This window comes from Epinephelus lanceolatus, chromosome 24, assembly GCF_041903045.1.
Source record: "Epinephelus lanceolatus isolate andai-2023 chromosome 24, ASM4190304v1, whole genome shotgun sequence".
NCBI lineage: Eukaryota > Metazoa > Chordata > Actinopteri > Perciformes > Serranidae > Epinephelus > Epinephelus lanceolatus.
Window position 1 is genome coordinate 14,377,132 of NC_135757.1, and position 19,773 is coordinate 14,396,904.

General features: G+C 42.1%; 1 protein-coding gene across 7 annotated transcripts in view; it reads left to right on the forward strand.

Moving 5' to 3' along the window:
• Positions 1–19,773, forward strand: part of kcnh7a (potassium channel, voltage gated eag related subfamily H, member 7a) — a 97,620-nt gene that overhangs the window by 37,105 nt on the left and 40,742 nt on the right. For 4 of the 7 annotated variants that reach the window (XR_004501006.2, XR_004501007.2, XM_078165888.1 and 1 more), the window contains exons 3-7: positions 4,229–4,384; positions 11,598–12,077; positions 13,320–13,340; positions 16,435–16,458; positions 17,236–17,450. Coding sequence is in view for 5 of the 7 variants with exons in the window: in XM_078165888.1 (XP_078022014.1) it covers positions 4,229–4,384; positions 11,598–12,077; positions 13,320–13,340; positions 16,435–16,458; positions 17,236–17,450 (896 nt within the window). In the remaining 2 variants the exon portion in view is untranslated. The remainder of the gene's footprint in view (positions 1–4,228; positions 4,385–11,597; positions 12,078–13,319; positions 13,341–16,434; positions 16,459–17,235; positions 17,451–19,773) is intronic. The other 3 variants (XM_078165889.1, XM_033615584.2, XM_078165890.1) reach the window with 3 other exon arrangements.

Genomic DNA, 19,773 nt, shown 5'->3' on the forward strand with positions numbered 1-19,773 from the left:
TTTCTAGAACATAATACTTAACTCCTATGAATTATAAATGCCCATGGTTTCCAAGCGGCTTATTTTTAGAGCATGCCCCCATGCGCAAACACACTCACACACACACACTAACATACACAGATTGCTTTACAAAGCTGGGGTTATGTCCCCTCCTGAGGCATGTGGAGGTTACACAAAGCACTCTCTCTGTAGTGTGCATGTGTTATGAGTTTATGTGCTTGTGCTGGACGTATGTGAAGCACGTTTTTCTTAATGATGTGCATGCATGTGTGTCTGTGTGTGTGCAAGTTCTCTACTTTGGAGGAATTTATTTCGCATTAGTGAGTTTGGTCCGACACATACACACACACACACACTCAGCCATTAAATTCGTCCATAGGGAGACATTCAATCATTATGAATTTATCCTCTTTGGCTGAAGCTTCTCTCGATACTGTACCGGAAAATGGCCCCTGATGCTGATGTATGATGGTGCATACACTGTAGAGAAGCTCCATCTTTACTTGTTGTATTAATTATTAATCTTTACAAACAGGAAGTGTGAGTAGTGTGAGTTTGAAAGGGAAATTTCTCTTGCTTTGTTAGAGTTCTCCACAAACTGGCAGATGTCTTCAGCACAATGAAGATTTCATTTCATTTGAGAAACATCTTGAAGTCGCTCTATGCTGGAGACAAATTAAACTAATATCCAACTTGGCATAGGGAGTTTGCTTTTCTCCAGAGTGCTCACTTGTTTCCATGGAGACGGACTTGATCATTTTAATTTTAATTTTCAAACAAAGTGAATTGTCAGGATTTCAGATAATGGGACACTTGTTATTGTCGTTTCTGCTCGTTGTGGTTAAGGAGATAAAACAGACACTTTTGTTCTTTCGTATCAACAAATTGCCTGCAGATGAGGTGCTGACATAAAAGTTAATGACTTTTTTTTTATTACTTACAAGGTCTGTTGTAGTGAATAGCAATAATTCAGAATTGCTAGTAAGGGGTAAATCATGTCATTTGTCAAAATTAGATTAGTACACAAGATCATCTGAATTGTATCCCAAAAAACCTGGAAGCCTTTTTTCTTAAATCTACTAACTTGTACTGACACTCAAGGCCCTGTTTTTGTTACAATATGTATTCCCTTTAGCTACAGTATGCAGAATATACCTTAAACCATTTAAAGCAGAGAGACACCTCCACTTTTGCAAATTGTCACTAAAGGTAGAAAAAACTGTAAAACAGGCCTCCCTAAAAAGTCTTAATAGGCTTGGAATTCATGAATCTAAAAAGAAGGCCTTAATTGGTATTGACATGTTTTAAATGGAAGTCTTAAAATGCTAAGAAATGCAAAGTAGAATTTTATGAATATTTTTTCACCTAAAAAAAGCCATCTTTTACGATACAATAAATATTTGGGCAAAATTGTCCCAACTCTGAGTAATTTATGTTGGTCCATGTTTGTTTGTTGTAAAATTGGTCTTAAATGTCATTTTGACCGGCATTAGAAAAAGGCTTTAAAAGTATTAAATCAAACTTGCCTTCAGCTGTTGTAACCCTGTAAATAAATAAATAAATAAATGAAATGAATGGCTCCATCTACTCTCTGTGACACTGATGTACTATTAGGGGCAGGTTACTGCTTATACTTGCAGAATTAGGGCTCCACAATCCATAAATCAAACCCCAGTGTAGTAGAGCAGTTGGTTTGTAATATAGCTGCACAATGCGATTTTGAACGCTGACAAAACAATACGAGAAAATGACCGAAGACTGGTTTTCTGTAATTATTTTCTCTGCGTAGGTCTGTGTGTGTGCGCGCAGTGGCATGCATACTTGCAAGCGCGCATACATTTGCAAGAGTCTGAATTGCAGTTGAATGTGCTTGTGCAGCAGTGTGTGTCTGTGTGTCTGTGTTCCCCCAGAAAAGAAATGCTGTAGGCAGGGTGCCTGCTGGGTGAGCTATAAATAGCCTCCTGGTGACAGCAGGACTTAGAGCCTAATGTGCGGGAGAGCATCTTCCAGAGATGTCCATGTTCATTATTTAAAACTTAATATACATTTCATTTTCTACACCAGTACTCCTGGTCACAGCTTCTGTACATTTCATCTAGCCAGTGCTGGCAACCAGAGATAGCACTGTTTAGACTTTTTATTAAAGTCTGGCAAACCTAAAATATCTTTGTCTCTTTATCTTTTTTTCTGAATGGTAATATTAAATTGGAAGCCAAGGAAAAGACAGCTGGTACGAAGAGCGCACCATCTCTGTTTCATCTCTGTTAACCTCTTGTCTGCTGTTTGATAAATTAGGAACATTTAGACACGAGGCATTAGCAGCGAGCAGGGCCGCATTAAATTTACCTCCCATTGCGGAGCCATCGGCAACTCTAATACAGTAATTGGGGTTTAACTGAGAGCAATTCATTTTTTCCATGAGACTGAGAACATAAAGAGAGTGATAGGAAGGGAGAAACTTTTCTGGCTGCTGTATTTTGGGGAAATACATATCAAACATACATTGTGTGTGGGCATTGTTATTCATGTTACATAGTGATGACTTTGGACGTCATCCAGTATGGAAGTAATTGGATAAGGCATTACAAGTTCTGCATGCAATATTCAGAGCAGCAAACCACTATTTGCTATGTAAAGATAGAGTGGAATAATGGTGTCCTGAGCAGAGAATGAAGTCACGCTACCTCCGTGTGGGTTGTAATCCAAGCTCCTCTGCAGTTTGTCACCGCTGCTTTGCACTGTGCCCATACGGCGGTTACAGCTGGTATCAGGGCGGCAGTGGCATGGAAGCATAGTGCCCACCCTCTGGTTCCACCTGGTTAACACCATTAGCTATGTCATCACTGTTGCCGTTGTTAGCACTTTTCATGTTGTTAGCACTAGGGCTGTACCCAACAATTGTTTTTTGTTCATATAAAGTTTGAAAGTTTGAACAGGGCTCAGTGGGATGCTCAGTGTGACAGCAGCATCAAGTAATGTAGTAAACAAGCTAAGGGCAATAATGGCGGATTGTAAATGTGCAACAACATTTTTTATCGACACTAGATATCAAACAAAAGTCAGAGACTGTGTTGTATTAAGTATCTGTCACTTCCAGGCAAAAGAGAGGAGATAATGTTATCTTTGGGCCTTTCAGTGGAGAGTTTCAACTCCTCTGTGCCGCTGTCACGTCTCCAGCTATCCGTACCAAAGAGGAGCGTGAAAGTCAAGAGCGTTCACTCTGCAGCATAATCTGGGGACATTTAAGTATACTGCACAGCACACCCAGACTGCTCGACTTGAAGCAAATCTGAGGGTCAACTGAGGGTCTCCGACTGATGAGTCAAATCTCTGACTTTCAAGGGGCAGCTGTAGTTAGCACCATTGGCTGCTAGCAGAGATGTGGCAAGACTTAAGTCACAGATGACTTAAGACTCGACTTGACAGAGTCAAAAAGACTTGCAACTCCACTTGGACTTTAACACCAATGACTCATGACTTCACTTGCACTTGAGCATTTTGACTTGAAAATACTTGATACCTTCCTCCAAGCCCAGAGATTAAAAGGTTTGGTGAGGAGTGCATTATGACTTGTTTAGGACTTGAAGCTCAAAATGTAGGACTTGGGACTTCCCGGTCTTGATTTGGGTCTTGACTGCAAAGACTTGAAATTTACTTGTGACTTGCCAAGCAGTGACTTAGTCCCATCGCAGGCCCAGCCCCCTCCATGTTGGACACATCAACTGTGTGCAGACGCTCTTAAGCTCTAAATTTTGCATGGAGCTCCTTTAATGTTAACTTGAGGTGAATGGATGTTTCTCTGTGTTTGACTGTACTGAACTGTGCAGTACTGTACCCAGCAGCAGGACAGACTCGGGGCATGTCTGGATATATGAAATCATTCAGCTCCAGAGGCTTTCCTCTCAGCGGACCTCTTGACCTTTTCACCCTCATCTCGCTGCCAGGCCTTTCTGCGCACAGAGCGTTATCTGAAATAAGATGTTTGAATGTCAAAGAGTGTTAATAGAAAGCTTCAGGGTCAAACTGTACTATATCTGAAAAGCTGTTCTGGTACTTTGAGTCTTTGATCATTTTTTGTTTGTTTTGCACAGAAACATATTAAGTTGTGAATTTTAAATGAGGCAGGTTTTTCTTTTAGATTAATGGGGCACAGAATTTTGAGGTTCTATAAGTGAACACAAAACAAAAGTTTATTACCCATGTCTAACTTTAATTATCTGTTGGTTAGGTTCAAACTTCCTGTGCGCCACCCATATCATCCCTGTGAAGAATGAGGAGGGCGTGGTCATGATGTTCATCCTGAACTTCGATTACATCCTGGATGAAGGGAGCAGCGATTCACTGAACAGACTCAACCACACCTCACCATCCAAAGCTGACCAACGTGAGTACAGGCAGAAAAGGACTGGAGGGTCAACATGATACGTGGCATTCGATGTGGAACCGCCACCTAAATTAAGACATCCAATATGTTATTTCCATGGCTTAGGAAAGTTATTTATAATTTTTGTGAGTATGAGCTACTCAAAGCCAGAAACCACAGAAGTAAGTCTTAAACTTGTGATGTCATCATGTATGAAGTCTGGAGCTGCTCCCTAGACAATGAATGGGAGCCTGATTTTGTGGACTCGTGCTTTTCTATTTTCAGTGAGCTTTATTCTATTGTGGTGCCCTCAGTTTTGAAATAGAAAATGTACCCATATACACAGAACAATCTCCTGGGTGCTCTCAGTGTCATCTGTGAACCTGTTTACACCTGGTATCAACATGCATTTTGGTGATCTGTACAGAGTGAACAACCAAGACACATTGCTGTTCACACCTATGACTATCATGCGCCCACAAGCTGACCACTTGTGATGAGATATCGTTACTACCCATGTCACTTACGCTAGAAGGTCAAAGGGCTCCACGCACAGTTATTACGTCCACACTCTTGGCTGCTTCTTGCTAGCGTGCTCCATAGTAGTCATGCTGGACTGTCTTAGACCATAGGAATAACATGTATGAACTTTGAAAATAGGCGTTGTTCCCCCTTAAAAGCACTTCTTTTCTCACGTGTGGTGCGTGAACCCGAGTCCCAGAGAGAAGTTGGCCCATGATAAGATTGGAAGAGCAAGGAAGAAGAAAGGGAGTGATAGTAATGTCACAGCCACTCATGACCTTTTACGTGTGACCTTTTCCCACATCAAGTTGTGCCTCTCGTTGACATGGCCCTATTACTATTGTTGCTCTCCCTGCTCGATGCTATAACAGATACATTTGTTTAGTGTCTTGCCTCTGTAGCATAACTCTTAAAACCAGACACATCCTGTAGCGCCCTCCACCTTGTGCTTTCATCTCTACTTGCAGCTGTGCACCGCAGGAATTCCCTGCTAGACAGCTCCGTTGGCATGTTGACACCAGCGTTTAGCAGACACTGATGTGTTAGCCTGCCATCATCTCAAAGGTCTGGCCCAATTATAGCTCATAGCCTGCCAGGATGGCCTGATGAACTACTGGAGCAGTGCTGGAGAGCACTCTTCCCAGAGCTGTCGGTATAATAGTGTATAATGCAATTCCCCCGCGGTGTTCTCCAGCATGTTCTTGATGCCTCCTCTCTCTTCTGTGTCTCTCTCTTTCTCCACTTCTGTCTGCGACATATAAGGCAGCAGCATGGAGGACCAGAGGTCACCTCTAGATGACTGTAATTGGATGAGGCCCTAACAGGCTGCATGCCTCATGGGGTGTGTGGTGGAAAGAGTGGGAATGCGTGTGTTGAGTATATAAGCAAGTGTTGTCCGTGTGTGTGTTTGTGTGCACTGTGTGATTGTGCGTACACTCAGACTCCTGTGAAGCCATGCGTGAACGTATAAGCTTTTCAATTTGTGAGTGTGTGTGCAAGAGTGTCAGTGTCACTGATAAGGCCTTCCTCTTTCACTTTTCTATGGGAGCTAATTGCTCTGCCTGAGCACAAGGGCAGTCCCTGATGGAGCAGGACTCTATGAGTTACAGTCTATTCATGCCTATCTGAATATCTAAGTGGGAATCCCTGCAAATGTGGTGGTGAGGTCCAGATTTGTTTACAAGGTTGAGTCTCAGTGCTGGACACCATCTCTCTCTTTCTCTGCCTACACGCAACCTCTGCCGTCGCACGGATTACCGGAGAGAGTTGGTATTTCTCAGCCTCATTTCATCACAGCCTTTACTCAGTTAACTCCAGAGACCTAGTAGTGCATTTTCGAACTGGCAGATGGACAGAGGTCACAGATCATGAATAACTCTGCATAATTTAAGTGAACATCACAGATGAACAAACTGCTACAGATGTAAATTTAACTCAATGAAACCCATGGTGCAGGAGCAGCTCTATAGTGTGTGTAGGAGCAGCTGCCTTTAGACTGTGTGAGGGGATGATCCATGTGTTGCATTATCTCAACTCCCTCTGGGGGATGAGCAGCCAATCGGTGCTGCTCATCGATTGCCTTAACCGCTCAGGGACGATCCATCCATTCTGCCACCATCTTGGATTCTCCCGGCAGAGCCACTTCCACAGACAAACATACACAAAAGAAATGGCATTGTTATTGACTACAGCTCTAGATTGCCAGTTTAAAGGGAAAAGCGGTGGGATTTATTTATTTTTCCTTTATTTGGTTTCACTTAATAACGAGATTCACACAGTCATTTTTAGTTAGGTAGTTTTACAGAGTGAGACTGTTTTTTTTAAGGTTTATTCAATGTAGTAATAAAACACAAACATAGTACATGGGGTGGTTTTCATTTGAGAGAAATGAATAATAAAATTAGTAGTTGAATAGTTGAATAAACCAATTTGAACAAAAGAGGGATGTTTAGTGAAATATACATTCTTCCATTTCTTTCAATTTAATTTCCTGAAGCCTCATTAAACAGGTTATTTTTCCATTACAAATGTTTCATAAATGATATCAAACCAATTTTCAGTCATGGGGTGTCTGGCTTAAGCAATTTCTTTATAATTGCTTTTTTAGCAGCTACACTCAGTATTCCAAATAAGTATTTTGTTTTAAGCCAAAAAAGGAGTTCATCCCACTTAAATGTAAATTTTGTCCCAAATATAGTCACTAATGCCAAAAAGCATTTACTTTTGGACAGGCCCAAAACAAGTGGTAGTGGTTGGCTTGGAAGCCTCGGGCAGCTGGAAGAGCCTGAGTGATGAGACTTCTGAGTAGGTGTAATAAAATATCTAAGACTCTTTCAGCCAAACACACTCCATACAGTTTAGCTCGATATCTTTCATTGAAATTTGCAATGCTTACAATCCAAGCTTCCTGTGGGATCCAACTGTTAGCTGTTAGAAATTACTTTAAGTCCCGAATCTGTCCTTTCAGCACTAATAAAAACTTTCGAGAAGTTATTCTCAAACACCTTTTGACTCTTTCACATAGAATTATTTACATGATGTGCCTAAGAATTAAAAAAAGTAGAAAAATATTCCACTTTGGGTAAAATGCTGCAGCCGCTCATCACTGTCACTTATTACCCAGCCATCCAATCACAGTGGAGAAGGGGTGGGACAGATACCCTACCACAAAGACCCACTGTCACATCTCTGAGTGACAGTAGTGGAGGAGAAATTAGTACTGAACTCACATAGAGTGACGGGTCTGTCCTGTCTCTCGGTGTACTTCAACCTTCCCTTCATCCAGAGCAAGTACTCTACCCTGTGCCCACATTTCACCCTCAGCAGATAGTCTGTATCGTAGCAACCAGATGCAACCAAAACGTCTCAGCTGAAAAAATGCTGTGCCCCTTATTGTGCCTCTTATTCACAAATTAATTTGAAAAAATGGCAGTAATACCATATATTGCACAGTTGAGCCACCCTAAATCACTGCGAGGGAAATTCTTTCATCACAACAGCCTGTCTGTTGGAGCTGGATCAAATAAATGATCTGTAATTGAAATGTTATTTAATAGCCTAATTTTTATATAAGTAATATTCCTACAGGTTTAGATTAACAATGTGATTTTGTGCCAAAGGAATTAAAGGGCAGTCCCATGTCGACGCCTGTCCCAAATATACGCCAGTTGAGTTCAGTGACTGAATCAAATAAAAGCCTGGGCTGTTTGCCAGCTCATCATAGTAGCCATTTTTGCATCAGCTTCCTGCCCTCTTAAAGCTCATTCCTGTTACAAAACTTAGCAACCCCTAAACTGGAACTTCGCATACATTGTAGGTGTAGGTGTTTGCACCAGCTCCACAGAGCCGAGTGCATCCCTCAGGACAGGTTGGCTGCCTAAAAGACACACCAGCAGCTGTGAGTCTTGTTCTCTCTGCTCCATACTGCGGGCAATGGGGAATCATTTCCAAGATACGATTTCCTTCTGAGAAAATAGATTTAACGTTTGGTGACAATGTTTCAACCACCTGAAGAAGACCATCTGTGGCTAAAATGTTGCCAGTCAGGTGTGTTTTATTTCTACGTGTGAAGAAGGTGCATACGATGCTGCCTCCATTTTCCTCATGTTTACTGTCACGCTCTGCTGGCAGTTGTCTAATTAAGAAAAATACCATAATAAATAAAAACTGCTACTAACCCAGGCTCACTGCAATCATACTTTAATTTTCTCTCTGTGTAAATGAGTGTGGGGCAAAGTGGGGACACAGCAGAATTACCCATGTTATTCTCCAGAGCTGATGAGTAATAGGAGGTCTGGGAGCCCAGGTAAACACTCCTTAAGGTAAAACAACCCTTCATGCAAATCAGTAAGTAAGCGCCTTTACTGCACTGTTGCTTTTTATTCATTTAACGTCAGCAGAATCACAAGAACAAGAGACAGAAACAAAAGGATACAAAGCCGTCTTTGTGCCACTTTTACCAAAGGATGAAGGTTTATTGTTCTCTTTCTACTTTTCCCTGACATCTGAATCATGCTCACATTACAGAAAGACATTTCACTCCCCAACATGGGGATCTGAGGGCCCAATTAATATTCAATGCAAATATTACTATCCCGTATCATAGCAACAAGGACCACTGAGCGTCCATTGGTTGTGTAAAGCCGCTGGTGAGTTTTTGCAGGGAAAGAATGAGAGGCTTGGAGAGGGAGTGAGAGTGAGCACACACACAATGCGGTAACAGCACTCAAAGGGCAGCATATTCCTGCAAGGTTCAGCCCTTTCAATATCACAATTAAATATAGCTACACACAATGTTGTCAGCATGCAGCATGAATGCATGACTGAATTATGAGCTAATTAAAAGATTTGTGGGGTATATGTTTATCCTCTAGGCGCAGTAATTAGAAACACAGCTCTGAGTGTGTGAGTCTTCATGAGCTACCATTCATTATTTTTCTGAGGTGTCATTTTAAGAGTTGAGGCATGTGTTTAAATCGTACTGTCGGAAATGTGAAATGCTCGAGCTGCTTGATTAATTGGAAAAAATGTCAATTTTGTAGTATTGCGGTTGTGTGATTGCAAAACAGTTTTCCTTTGGAGGGAAAAGTGTTTGAGTCAGCCCCACTAAACAGGGCCATGCTACGCACAGACTCTTTAGAATATAAATTGGGTTTGCTGGTTTGGGATCGGCTTCAGACTGATGAATCAGATGGTATTTTTGATCAGCAGTCTTATCTGCCTCAAAGCAGAGAGCTCAGATGAAACAGAACTTTGTTCACAATTCTTTGGCAGAAACGAAATGCCAATTCAACTGCATCTCATCTTCATTAAGATGAACCACGTGTTTAGTCACACTGTGCTGTGGATTTGAGCACTAACTTCAGATTCAGCCCTGAATCACCAGTTAAAGGCTAATGATCATTTCTGGCATCATCAGCATCTGGATAGAGATTTAATTTAAACACACTACTCTGACCCAACAAGACTCGGAGCATTGTGTCTAAAATTACTTTCCTTCTCTCTCCTCCCTCTCAGTCTCACCCCAATACAAGGAGTAATGACAAAGATAAAGATGCATGCTGCTCCCTCCTGAGCTTCAAACATTCACTTTATGTTTTATTTTACCACCTATTGTGTCTCTGAATGTGTCCTCAGCTGCTCCACTTTTGCAGATGTTGTAGCAGAGCATTGCATTTGTTCAAGCAAATACACAAAGGGGACATAATGGTGTGGTTGTTTCATGAATTCAAGTGTGTGCAGCCTGTTTATATTGTAATGATTTTATGAAGGGACTTAGGCAGTGGGACTTGTTTTCGAGAAGTGAGACAGCACTCTGATATGTATGGCATATGTTCAGCCGTCTAAATGATTCACAACATGCAGGCCGCAGTTTGCGGTCCATATGTGAAATCCTGTGCAGTCTCTCTCATGGCATGTTTGCCGATATTGTTAGATGCAAGTACACGTGACTATTTATGAATGGTGTGTGAGGATGTGTGCTGTGTGTATATAGCATAGTCTTAATTTTAACTTCACACTAAACTTAACTCTGTTCTTGTGTTTCTTTACTTTTTCTTGCATAAAATTTCCTCTGAACTACCTCCTGTCAACACTTTGTGTTACATTCCCTATCATCTCCCCAGGAGCTATCAATCACTCATTAAATCCCTGCACATTATCCTTTACAGGACTGACTCAACGCACTACTGCCATTATAATATTTCACCAAATGTCCTCCTCCATGAATAATTGAAGGAAATTGAAGATTGAACTAGTGCCTGAGGCAGAACGGGCGTTTGTTTTGATCTGCCAGGGTCTTTTTAAGATAGCTGCATTGGCAGGCTTCACCGTGCTACTGGCAAACAAGTACAAGATATCAGCAGGGAAATTGTAGACTGCAAGCAAGTTCTGCTACAAACACACCATGAAAACACAACACAAGGTCGGCGGGGGTTATGTCAATCCCACTGTCTCATTAAAAACGACCATACACACTGTTTCTGGTCTCAAAGCAGTCAAATAGCTTCTTCACAATAACTGAATGACACAGCTATCCACTGTCTTAGTATTTATGTTGATGTGTTTACCAGTTGCCCTTATGCCGGCTTTACACCAAACACCTTTTCAAGTGATGTCGCTGTCACATGCAAATTCCCAATGCTGGAATAAAATCACAAGTTTAACCCCAGTTGGTTCACACTCTTGTGACCCAAGAGTTGGTGTAAGGTGGTCATAAAACTCAGTCTGCCCTGTTTTAAGTCAGTGTTTTTCCCGTCTTGATGAAAGTTTTTAGTCTTGGCTCATGCTACACTCTCTCCAGCACCAAACAGGAAGTAGCAAACCAGTGGACATCAAACAAGGAGGGGACTCAGGGGAGGCTTTCTAGCTAAAGTAGCCAGAGTTATGTGTTTTGCAGACACGTAACAAATTGGTAATATGTCATATTTCTTAAAGGGAGTTTGGCGTAATATTTTAAAGAAACAGGATGGGAAATAATCTCAAAAGGAATCCAGCTGTTGTGACCGTGCATGATCCTGAGTCTTTGCGAAATCTTAGAGTGTGTGACTCAAACCTCACATTATCTTCAGATGTGAGAAGGTCTTTCCAAAGTCTCCTAGTGTATGGTGGCATGAGGCACTCCATATACAGTGAAACTGGTCTTCCAAAAGTGTTAGTGTGAAATAAGATGACAGTAATCTCATTCTCATTTCTCTGTCTTTGTCTTCGTCAGGGAAAGGGAGACTATTTCGTTTCCGATTCCCGGCCTTACCTCTTCTGGGCATCAGCAAGCAGTCCCTGCCCCAGGAAGACCCCGATGCCATCTTGGTGGACTCACCTCGCCACAGCGATGGCTCGGTGGCTACACGCGACTACCAACTTCCCACCACCCGTGAGAGCTGCAGTCCCTCTTACGCCAATGACACCCGCGCCCTCATCGGCCCCAGCCACTGTTCCACCCCTGTGTCCGGGCCTTTGGACCACTCGTCGCCCAAGGGCCCCTGGGATCGGACATACCCAGACCAGTCCATCACCCAGACCCAGCACCAGAGCAATGAGGACACGCTCATTGCGGCTCCGTCAATCCCGGGCCTCACTCCAACCGCCTCCAGAGAGAGTGTGTGCAGTATTCGCAGAGCCTCCTCTGTACATGACATGGAAGGCTTTGGGTCCAACTCCAAGATGGCGTTCAGGGACAGACACGCAAGTGAAGGTAGGAATTTACTGCTGTACTATGCCCTTAAAGGTATAACCTGTAACATTTCCTCATTAAAATGTCTAAAAGCGACTAGATCTATGTTATATATGTGTTGAGCTGTGTACTTGCATTATCCCAAATGTTTCCAACACTGTTCAAACCCAGAGAAATCTGTCATTTGTTCAAGGTAATGAGTTTCATTTGGTCCCCTATCAATGACTTAATATCCCCTTTACCCCCTCTAGTTCTCACTTCCAGGAAAACTTAGGAAACACCAGATAATTTGAGTTTCAAACAAATACTGCAGTTTTATCTGCGGCGTGTCCCACTTTATAGTTCAAGTTGTGTTATGTCACTCGGACGTTTTGCAGAGTTTGACACTAAAAGATTGTTTCTACATTAACCCACTGACGGAGGAAAGTTTATCTATGCTCACCTCAAATCTTTACATAACACATGGATATACGAAAGGACTGTGTGACATAACATAACTAATTTGAAAGTCAATTGTGGTCCAGTGCTCAGCTTACAAGTTTGATATGGAAACCTGAAACCTCCAGTGCACATTCACTGTGAAAAGACTTTTCAGTATAGTAGTTAAACTTTTTTTTTAAGTGAGAGGGACCGAGGGGATCTTAAAAAAGAAGTTTTATGAAGTACAGTATTTGTCCTTTATGTGCATGGTTTATGAGCAATGCTCTAACAAAAACACTAATTGCCCAGTGATAACAAAAAGTGAGTTGTGATCACAGTACCCCAATTGTTGTATTTGACAATAAGGGACTTTTGAAGGATTTTATTACTTGTGACAAACACTAAGTATAATTTGGTTGTATTAATGACCAAACTCCCTGTGGTCCCAAAATAGGAGACTCGAGATGTGGCATGCCAGCCTCTTAATCAGTATTATACTGAGTCACCATCTACACTGTGTGCTATTGATCTTCCCTTGAGTCTGAATCACTCATTAGCCTTTTGGCCCTCATTTGGATGAGGGTAAAAGTGCCCCAGACTGGCCGTTTCCTTCAGGCCAATCAGTCTACCCCCATAGCCTTATCTACAATCCTCATTCAAATAGCTCCCAGTGGCTGACACAGTAATATGTCTACTTCATAGTAATGAATTGTTCATGGGGACAGTAGCGGGGGGTTGATGCCAGTCCCCATTTGTCATCATGGAAGCACCAGAAATTCCTCTCTCACCTCCCCTCACTACACTTCTTCTTTCTTCTCCGATGCTGTGTTGCTGCCATCACAGACAATGGTCGCAATATTAAAGGTAACAAACAGCAACCTGCTGCATCTTGAGCTGTCAAAGTTTAGCATGTCTACTGGATAACATAAGCTGCACAAAGCCTGCTTGTTGCATGAGATTCCCCACATGACCGAGGTTTATGTTGAGTGCAACGCCTGTGTTTGTAAGGTCTTGGGCCGGAGCCTTAAAACACTGGCACAGCACTAAATGACTTGGTCTCAGTGCACATGACCTGCTGATCTCAAGCCAGTTGCCCAGGGGAAGGCTCAGTTAAAACAACACACTGACCTCTGCACGCGCTTGCATGAAGCAATACATCTCTCTCCTGCTTTTGTTCATTGAAAAGAAATCAATGAAGCTTTATGAGATGATCCCTCCCACAGTCTGTAGCCTCTGTTTTCTTCTGTGAAACCTCGGGTTCCTTGTTGCCATGTCTTAGTGAATGAACAGAAACCTGACTGTGTTTCCACTGAAATTCGATATGCTCACACTCATCCTTTTCCCATAGTAATTTAAATTGCAAAGGACTTGTAGCAGTGCCGATTCTGCATGCATTTCACAGCATTATCACATAGATTATAACTTAATGCATTTATGTTTAATTGTATTTAGGATCAAATGAATTGTTCCCAAAATGCTTTGTAAGATGAGCATCACAGTATGTAAATCTACACACAGAGCTGCCAAAGTGCTCTATTTCCTGATAAATGCCAAGGACACTAACAAAGAATAAGGGTCATCATGTCAGTGACAGCATTTGAATTTTGCATCGATGCCAGACATTGATGCTCTTTCTAAGTTAATGGGATGGACATCACAAGTCGAGTTTACTGATGTTTTTATCTAAATGTGCACGTTTGTTTTCATTGCTATTGGTCTCTAAACAGATATGGCTTGTCCAGGGGCTGTATATAACATTAGTTCAACTCTCAATACAGCCATTAAAGGAGCAGTCTGTAAAATTCAGGGTGGATTTATGGGGCATCTAGTAGTGAGGATTGCAGATTTTTAGAATTCTGTCAGCGTTCATTGTTCAGAAAGTTTTTTATTGGGAGCTGAATTATCTGCAAAGGTCTCTTCCTCTCCAAAACAGGGAATTTAAACCGGTAAAACAATGAATAGAGCAGTGTCACAATACCGATCAGTGTTTCACAGAAGGGCCGCTTGCCCAGCATCTGCTAACTTGCGTTCAGCTTATTTCTCCTTTTTTTTCTTATCCAAACATTAGGGTTGGGTACCAAAAGTCGGTGCTTATATGGACCCGTACCTATACAACTGATACCTACCAGACCGAAACAAAACGCACATTACGGTGCCTCCTTTCGGTGCTCTTTTTTTTTTTTTTTAAATGCTTTATCTCCCTCTATTGGACGTTACACGTTACAGAACCATTCATTCATTCGTTCGTTTTGTTGAGCGTATATTATTATTTAAAGGCACGCTAAGCACCGTTGGGCGTCACTTCTGTTTACGTTCAACAATGTTATCAAACATAACGGAGCTAGCTCCCCCCTCCCCCCCTCCTCCTCCGTGACTCTGTCACATGAACAAGCGATAGCTGCTAGTTACCCTGGATTTACACACCTGTTCAAGGGATAGTGCACCCAACATGAAAATTCACCCATTATCTACTCACCCTCATGCCAATGGAGGATCAGGTCAAGTTTTAGAGTCCTCACAACACTTGCAGAGATCCAAGGGGAGAGAGGGTAGCAACACAACTCCACCTAATGGAGGCTTATGGCGCCCCAGATTCAAACGTCCAAAAACACGTAATTGAAACCACAGAATATCTCCATATTGCTCATCCGTAGTGATCTAAGTGTCCTGAAGCCCCGACATAAAAAGTTGTTTGGAAAAACGTCATTTGCACTCTGTTTTTAGCCTCAATGTAGCCTGTGGCTGTAACTGCCTCTCTGGGCACCGTGTGTGTGTGCTTGCTTTCGCTGGTCTCGCGCTGGCTGATTGGTACAGCCTGGACCCAAATGTTTTGGTTTTTTTGCCATTTGCAGAGCCTGGGCTGCCTACAGAGACCGGACTTTCATAGAGTTAATATTATTGTAATGTTAATTTGTTAAGTGTTTTTTATTATATTTTAAAACTGTTAATAGAGTTCATATACCTATTTATTTCTAGGTATTTCTAATTTGCCTCAGCAATAAATAAATGAAAACATTGTTTTTATTATAATTTTAAACTGTTATACAAAATACTCACACACTTCTGAAAGGTGGCCCATTTGTGCCACTTTTCAACCACCATATTTTGAGGTATCGATTTTAAAAGTATCGGTTCAGCACCGGTATCAGAAAAACCCCAAACGATACCCAACCCTATCAAACATTCACAAGATTTTAACCAGGAGCCAGATTATCCACAGAGGTCTCCTCCTTGCCTCAACAAACAGACTTAGTGAGTTAAACCAGTAAAAACACTGAGAGGTTGCTAACTACGGTGGCCAAAGCAACAAAACGAATGGCCCTCTCTAGATCCAGTATCTGATTTGTCCATTCTGGGCTACTGTAAAAACATGGCAGTGGAACTTGGCGGACTCCGACGATGAGGACACGCTCCCACGATACAAGCAGCTCATTCTAAGGTACCAAAAACGCGATCACTTTTATTTTCAGGTTATCGTACACTAAAGAAAACATACTTATTGTATGATATTCCATTTCTGCCAACATATCCCCCTAAATCCAACACAATAAATATTTTTTATAATTGATAATATATGTCAGCCCTGCCCAGTACAGGGGCTTTATGTTGCGTTATATGCAGCTGCTGGACAGAGCGATGATCTGTTTGGAGACCAGGAACAATGAAAACGAACACGCACATTTAGATAGAAAGCATCAGTAAACATCACGGAATGTGTGTGTTTTATTTTGTTGAAGAACTGACTTCAGTAGAAGTGGCACCAAAGTCTGGCACCAGTGTGAAATTCAAAAGCTGTCACTGACATAACGATCCTTCCTTCCTTTTTAGTTTCCTTAATGAATGCTATAATATGATTGATGAACTTGTATCCATGACTACTGACCCTGCAATCCAACCACCCCTCCACATTCCCACTCTCCCCTTTACCCCCTATTTCTTCTCTCTCCTGGTTTGCTAGTGTCTCGCTCCTGGATGGCTGGGGGTATGGCTTTGGCTTTTCCTTTTGAAGTTATTTTTCATGACTGCAATGACGTATCCTTACTGTGGCATGCATTGAAGCTGTGCATGCAATCTCTCATCCTCAGCTGTCTGTTTCTCTGTCCTTGACACTTAATCACTGTACTATACTTTGTGAAAAGGGGGGGGGGGGGGGGGGGGGGGGACAGTGTAACCTTCCCCTGCTGGCTCACAGGGCTGAATCAGTTTTCACTTTTTATCACTTTCATCGGGCCTCATGTCACTGTGTGTAGTGCTGTCACATATTGTTGAATGCTTTCACAAGAAGGCAGGGAGTTGATGTCTCAAAGTCAGTTTTTAATACGCCGTGAACGTGTAGAGACCATTGACGTGGGAGCATTTTGTTAATTCCACACACCTCATCAGACCGATAGATGGTTGGACTAACTGTGTGGAGTTGCATTCCTTGATTGTGCATTAAATCATTCTTTTCTTTCGCCAACAGTGTTCTTCATTATCTTTTCATGAGAAACTCTGAAAGGCCTGTTCACCCTAGACGAGTCAGTCAGAGGGTGTAGAGTTTATATTTCAGTATCTGTTGTATTCTCCGTGTTGTGTTGTGTTTGAACTCACTCCAAAAGTAACGGCCACCCCATGCTCACTACCCATGTCACAACAATCACAAATGATCACTAGACTGATGTCCACAATTCAGAACGTCTAGATCAACAATAGCCCAACGACGTTACAAGATGTGGCAACTTTTAATGACGACGTCCTCCCCCTGTCGCTTTTCCACCAGGCCCACTCAGTCAGATCAAATCCAGCCTGCTCGGCTCCACGTCTGACTCCAACCTCAACAAGTACAGCACCATCAACAAGATTCCCCTCATCACGCTCAACTTCTCTGAGGCCAACAATGAGAAGAAGTGCCCCTCCCCTCCATCCTCTGAGAAAACCATCATCGCCCCAAAGGTCAAAGACCGGACGCACAATGTCACCGACAAGGTCACGCAGGTAAGATGCTAACCAAGCGACACTCTGAGGATGTTTTTCCTTCATGTGTGGGCCTTGAATCTCTGGATTCATGTGAAACATTCTGCTAGCAAGAGCTTGTACCAGCCTGGATCCAGATTACACTGATGTGGTCGGGTAGTGTCTAGTTTTACTGCCACAAGCCTGAAGTTCTAATGTCAATACATTTAATACCTGAGTGGATCTGAAAGGATCTGAGTGCACTCGGTATCAGCTCTGATTACAGGGTGTGACAACCCACGTGATCAGAGCTAATCAGGTCCAACATTTTGAACATTTTGTTCTGCTTTTATCCCCTTCAAGTGCTAATTTCAGTCCCACAGTATCTCAAACCTGTACAGTACTTTGGAACCTGAAGGGAAGACACTAAACGTGTCAGAGCAGAAATCTGAACACTGGATAAAGCCAGGCTCAAAATTGTTGTTTCATTTTGTTGACATGTTCGAGTCAAAGGTTTCTACAGAGGGAATTTGAATATATCTTGTTATCACTCCATAATTCAGAAAACAGCGTGAACAGCCATTTAAAAAACATTTTTGCCATGTTTTTAGGAGTAAAATGTTTAATAAATCAGGCTATGAATGATGTATAAACAGGAGAGATTTCCGACTGAGAGAAGGAGAAAAAACACATCTTAAAAGATATGTGTTGTGAAATTGGTCCTCCCCAATGTTGACTCCATGGCTGCAGCCTTGAATAGACATCTTATTGAAACTTCCCCGGTTGATTACCTAAATGAGCACATTTTTGTTTGTATTACAAGTTTTCCGAAATTGTATGTTTAAATATGTAAATGAGGCTGTATCTAATTTAATATGTGCATTCTGCATAAATTAAAATAAACACACATTGCTGCACTTAAAACAAAATAGAAAAGTAACTCCTACATAAAAAACAAGGACAGCTAAAATAACAATGTCATTACAAATGTTGTTATAAATCTGTGATCTTGTTCCATTAAAAAAAAGTCCTAACCGGACATCTAATAACAATATATCAGCAATAATTACTGTCGCCTCATATTCCAATCTAGTTTAGTCAAGCATATTGTGTTCAATCTCTGTGAAAATTCCCATAAAACACTACAAATTTAGTTTTCCCTTTTTAAATTTAATGTGTGTGGAATCTCTCTCTCTTTTAAAAGAAATCTCTGTTTGTAAATTCTTGTTTGGAAAACAATGAAGTACAGTAGTAGGCATGTATAGTTAGCATTTATCAGTAATTCATACCCACAATCTTTTGTTGACTGTCTCTGATGTTGTGCAGACTGCAGTAGAGAGACATTGGAATTCAATAGTAATGTCCTTCATAAAATCATTAACTATCATCACAAATCACACTTGCATAGATTGAGCAGCCGATGAAGTCAGCAGATTGTATCCACACCCCACCCTTCCTCCCCCTTCCTCCCCCCGCCTGCCTCAGGATGAGTAATTGAAACTCAAGGGGTTTGATATGTAAAACGGCAGAGGTGTCTATCACTTGCGGCAGATAATCAGGGATACTCTTACCGCTGCCAGACAGTGTCCAGAGCTTGGGCCATATTTCTAGAGTTACACACAGGGTTAGAGGTCATTCTCACCTTCCCTGCCAGAGCTGTGAGGCAGCATGGGTTAGACGAGGACTGTAAGTTAATGTATTCCCAGGAGTAGAGCGAGGCCGCCCCAAACCACTGATTAGGTCTCAGTTTTGCATTCTACCATTAATGGTGTAACAGGTAAAGGGCGCAGAAGTTGACCCCTGTTCACACTAAAGGCAACTTCAGCTAAGACTGGAGCCAAAGGCAGAGCAGACCGCAGTGCACCACACTGACCTCTCCATCCAGCGTTAAAGTCAGCGCTATTATTACGCAGCAGAGAGGGCGGGCTTGTTAATTTGGTTTTAATGGAATTTTGTACCACGTGGCACATGAGGACCTGAAAAACAGCTGCGGTGTAACTTCTGCTTTAGTGGAGGGAGGTGTGTGTACATAAAAATCAGCGTGTATGTGTGTGTGTGTGTGTGTGTGTGTGTGTGTGTGTATAGCACATTACTAGCGCTGCTGTGCCCCTGTGTCATCTCCTGCCTCCTTGTGTTTGCAAGTACTGCTCTGAAATGAGCTGTCAGATACATGTTTCAGTGGATACACTGGTAGCTATACCCTCCCCTCCTGCTCACTCTCTGACTGAGCATATGGTGTGTCATTCTATGTTTCACTTACTGCATGCTGTTGAGCATTAAAATAATCATTGTAACAAATAAAGTAAAAAGCCATGGGGGGACGGCGGCATATCCCAATCTTCCACAGTTTAGATCTGCAAACAGC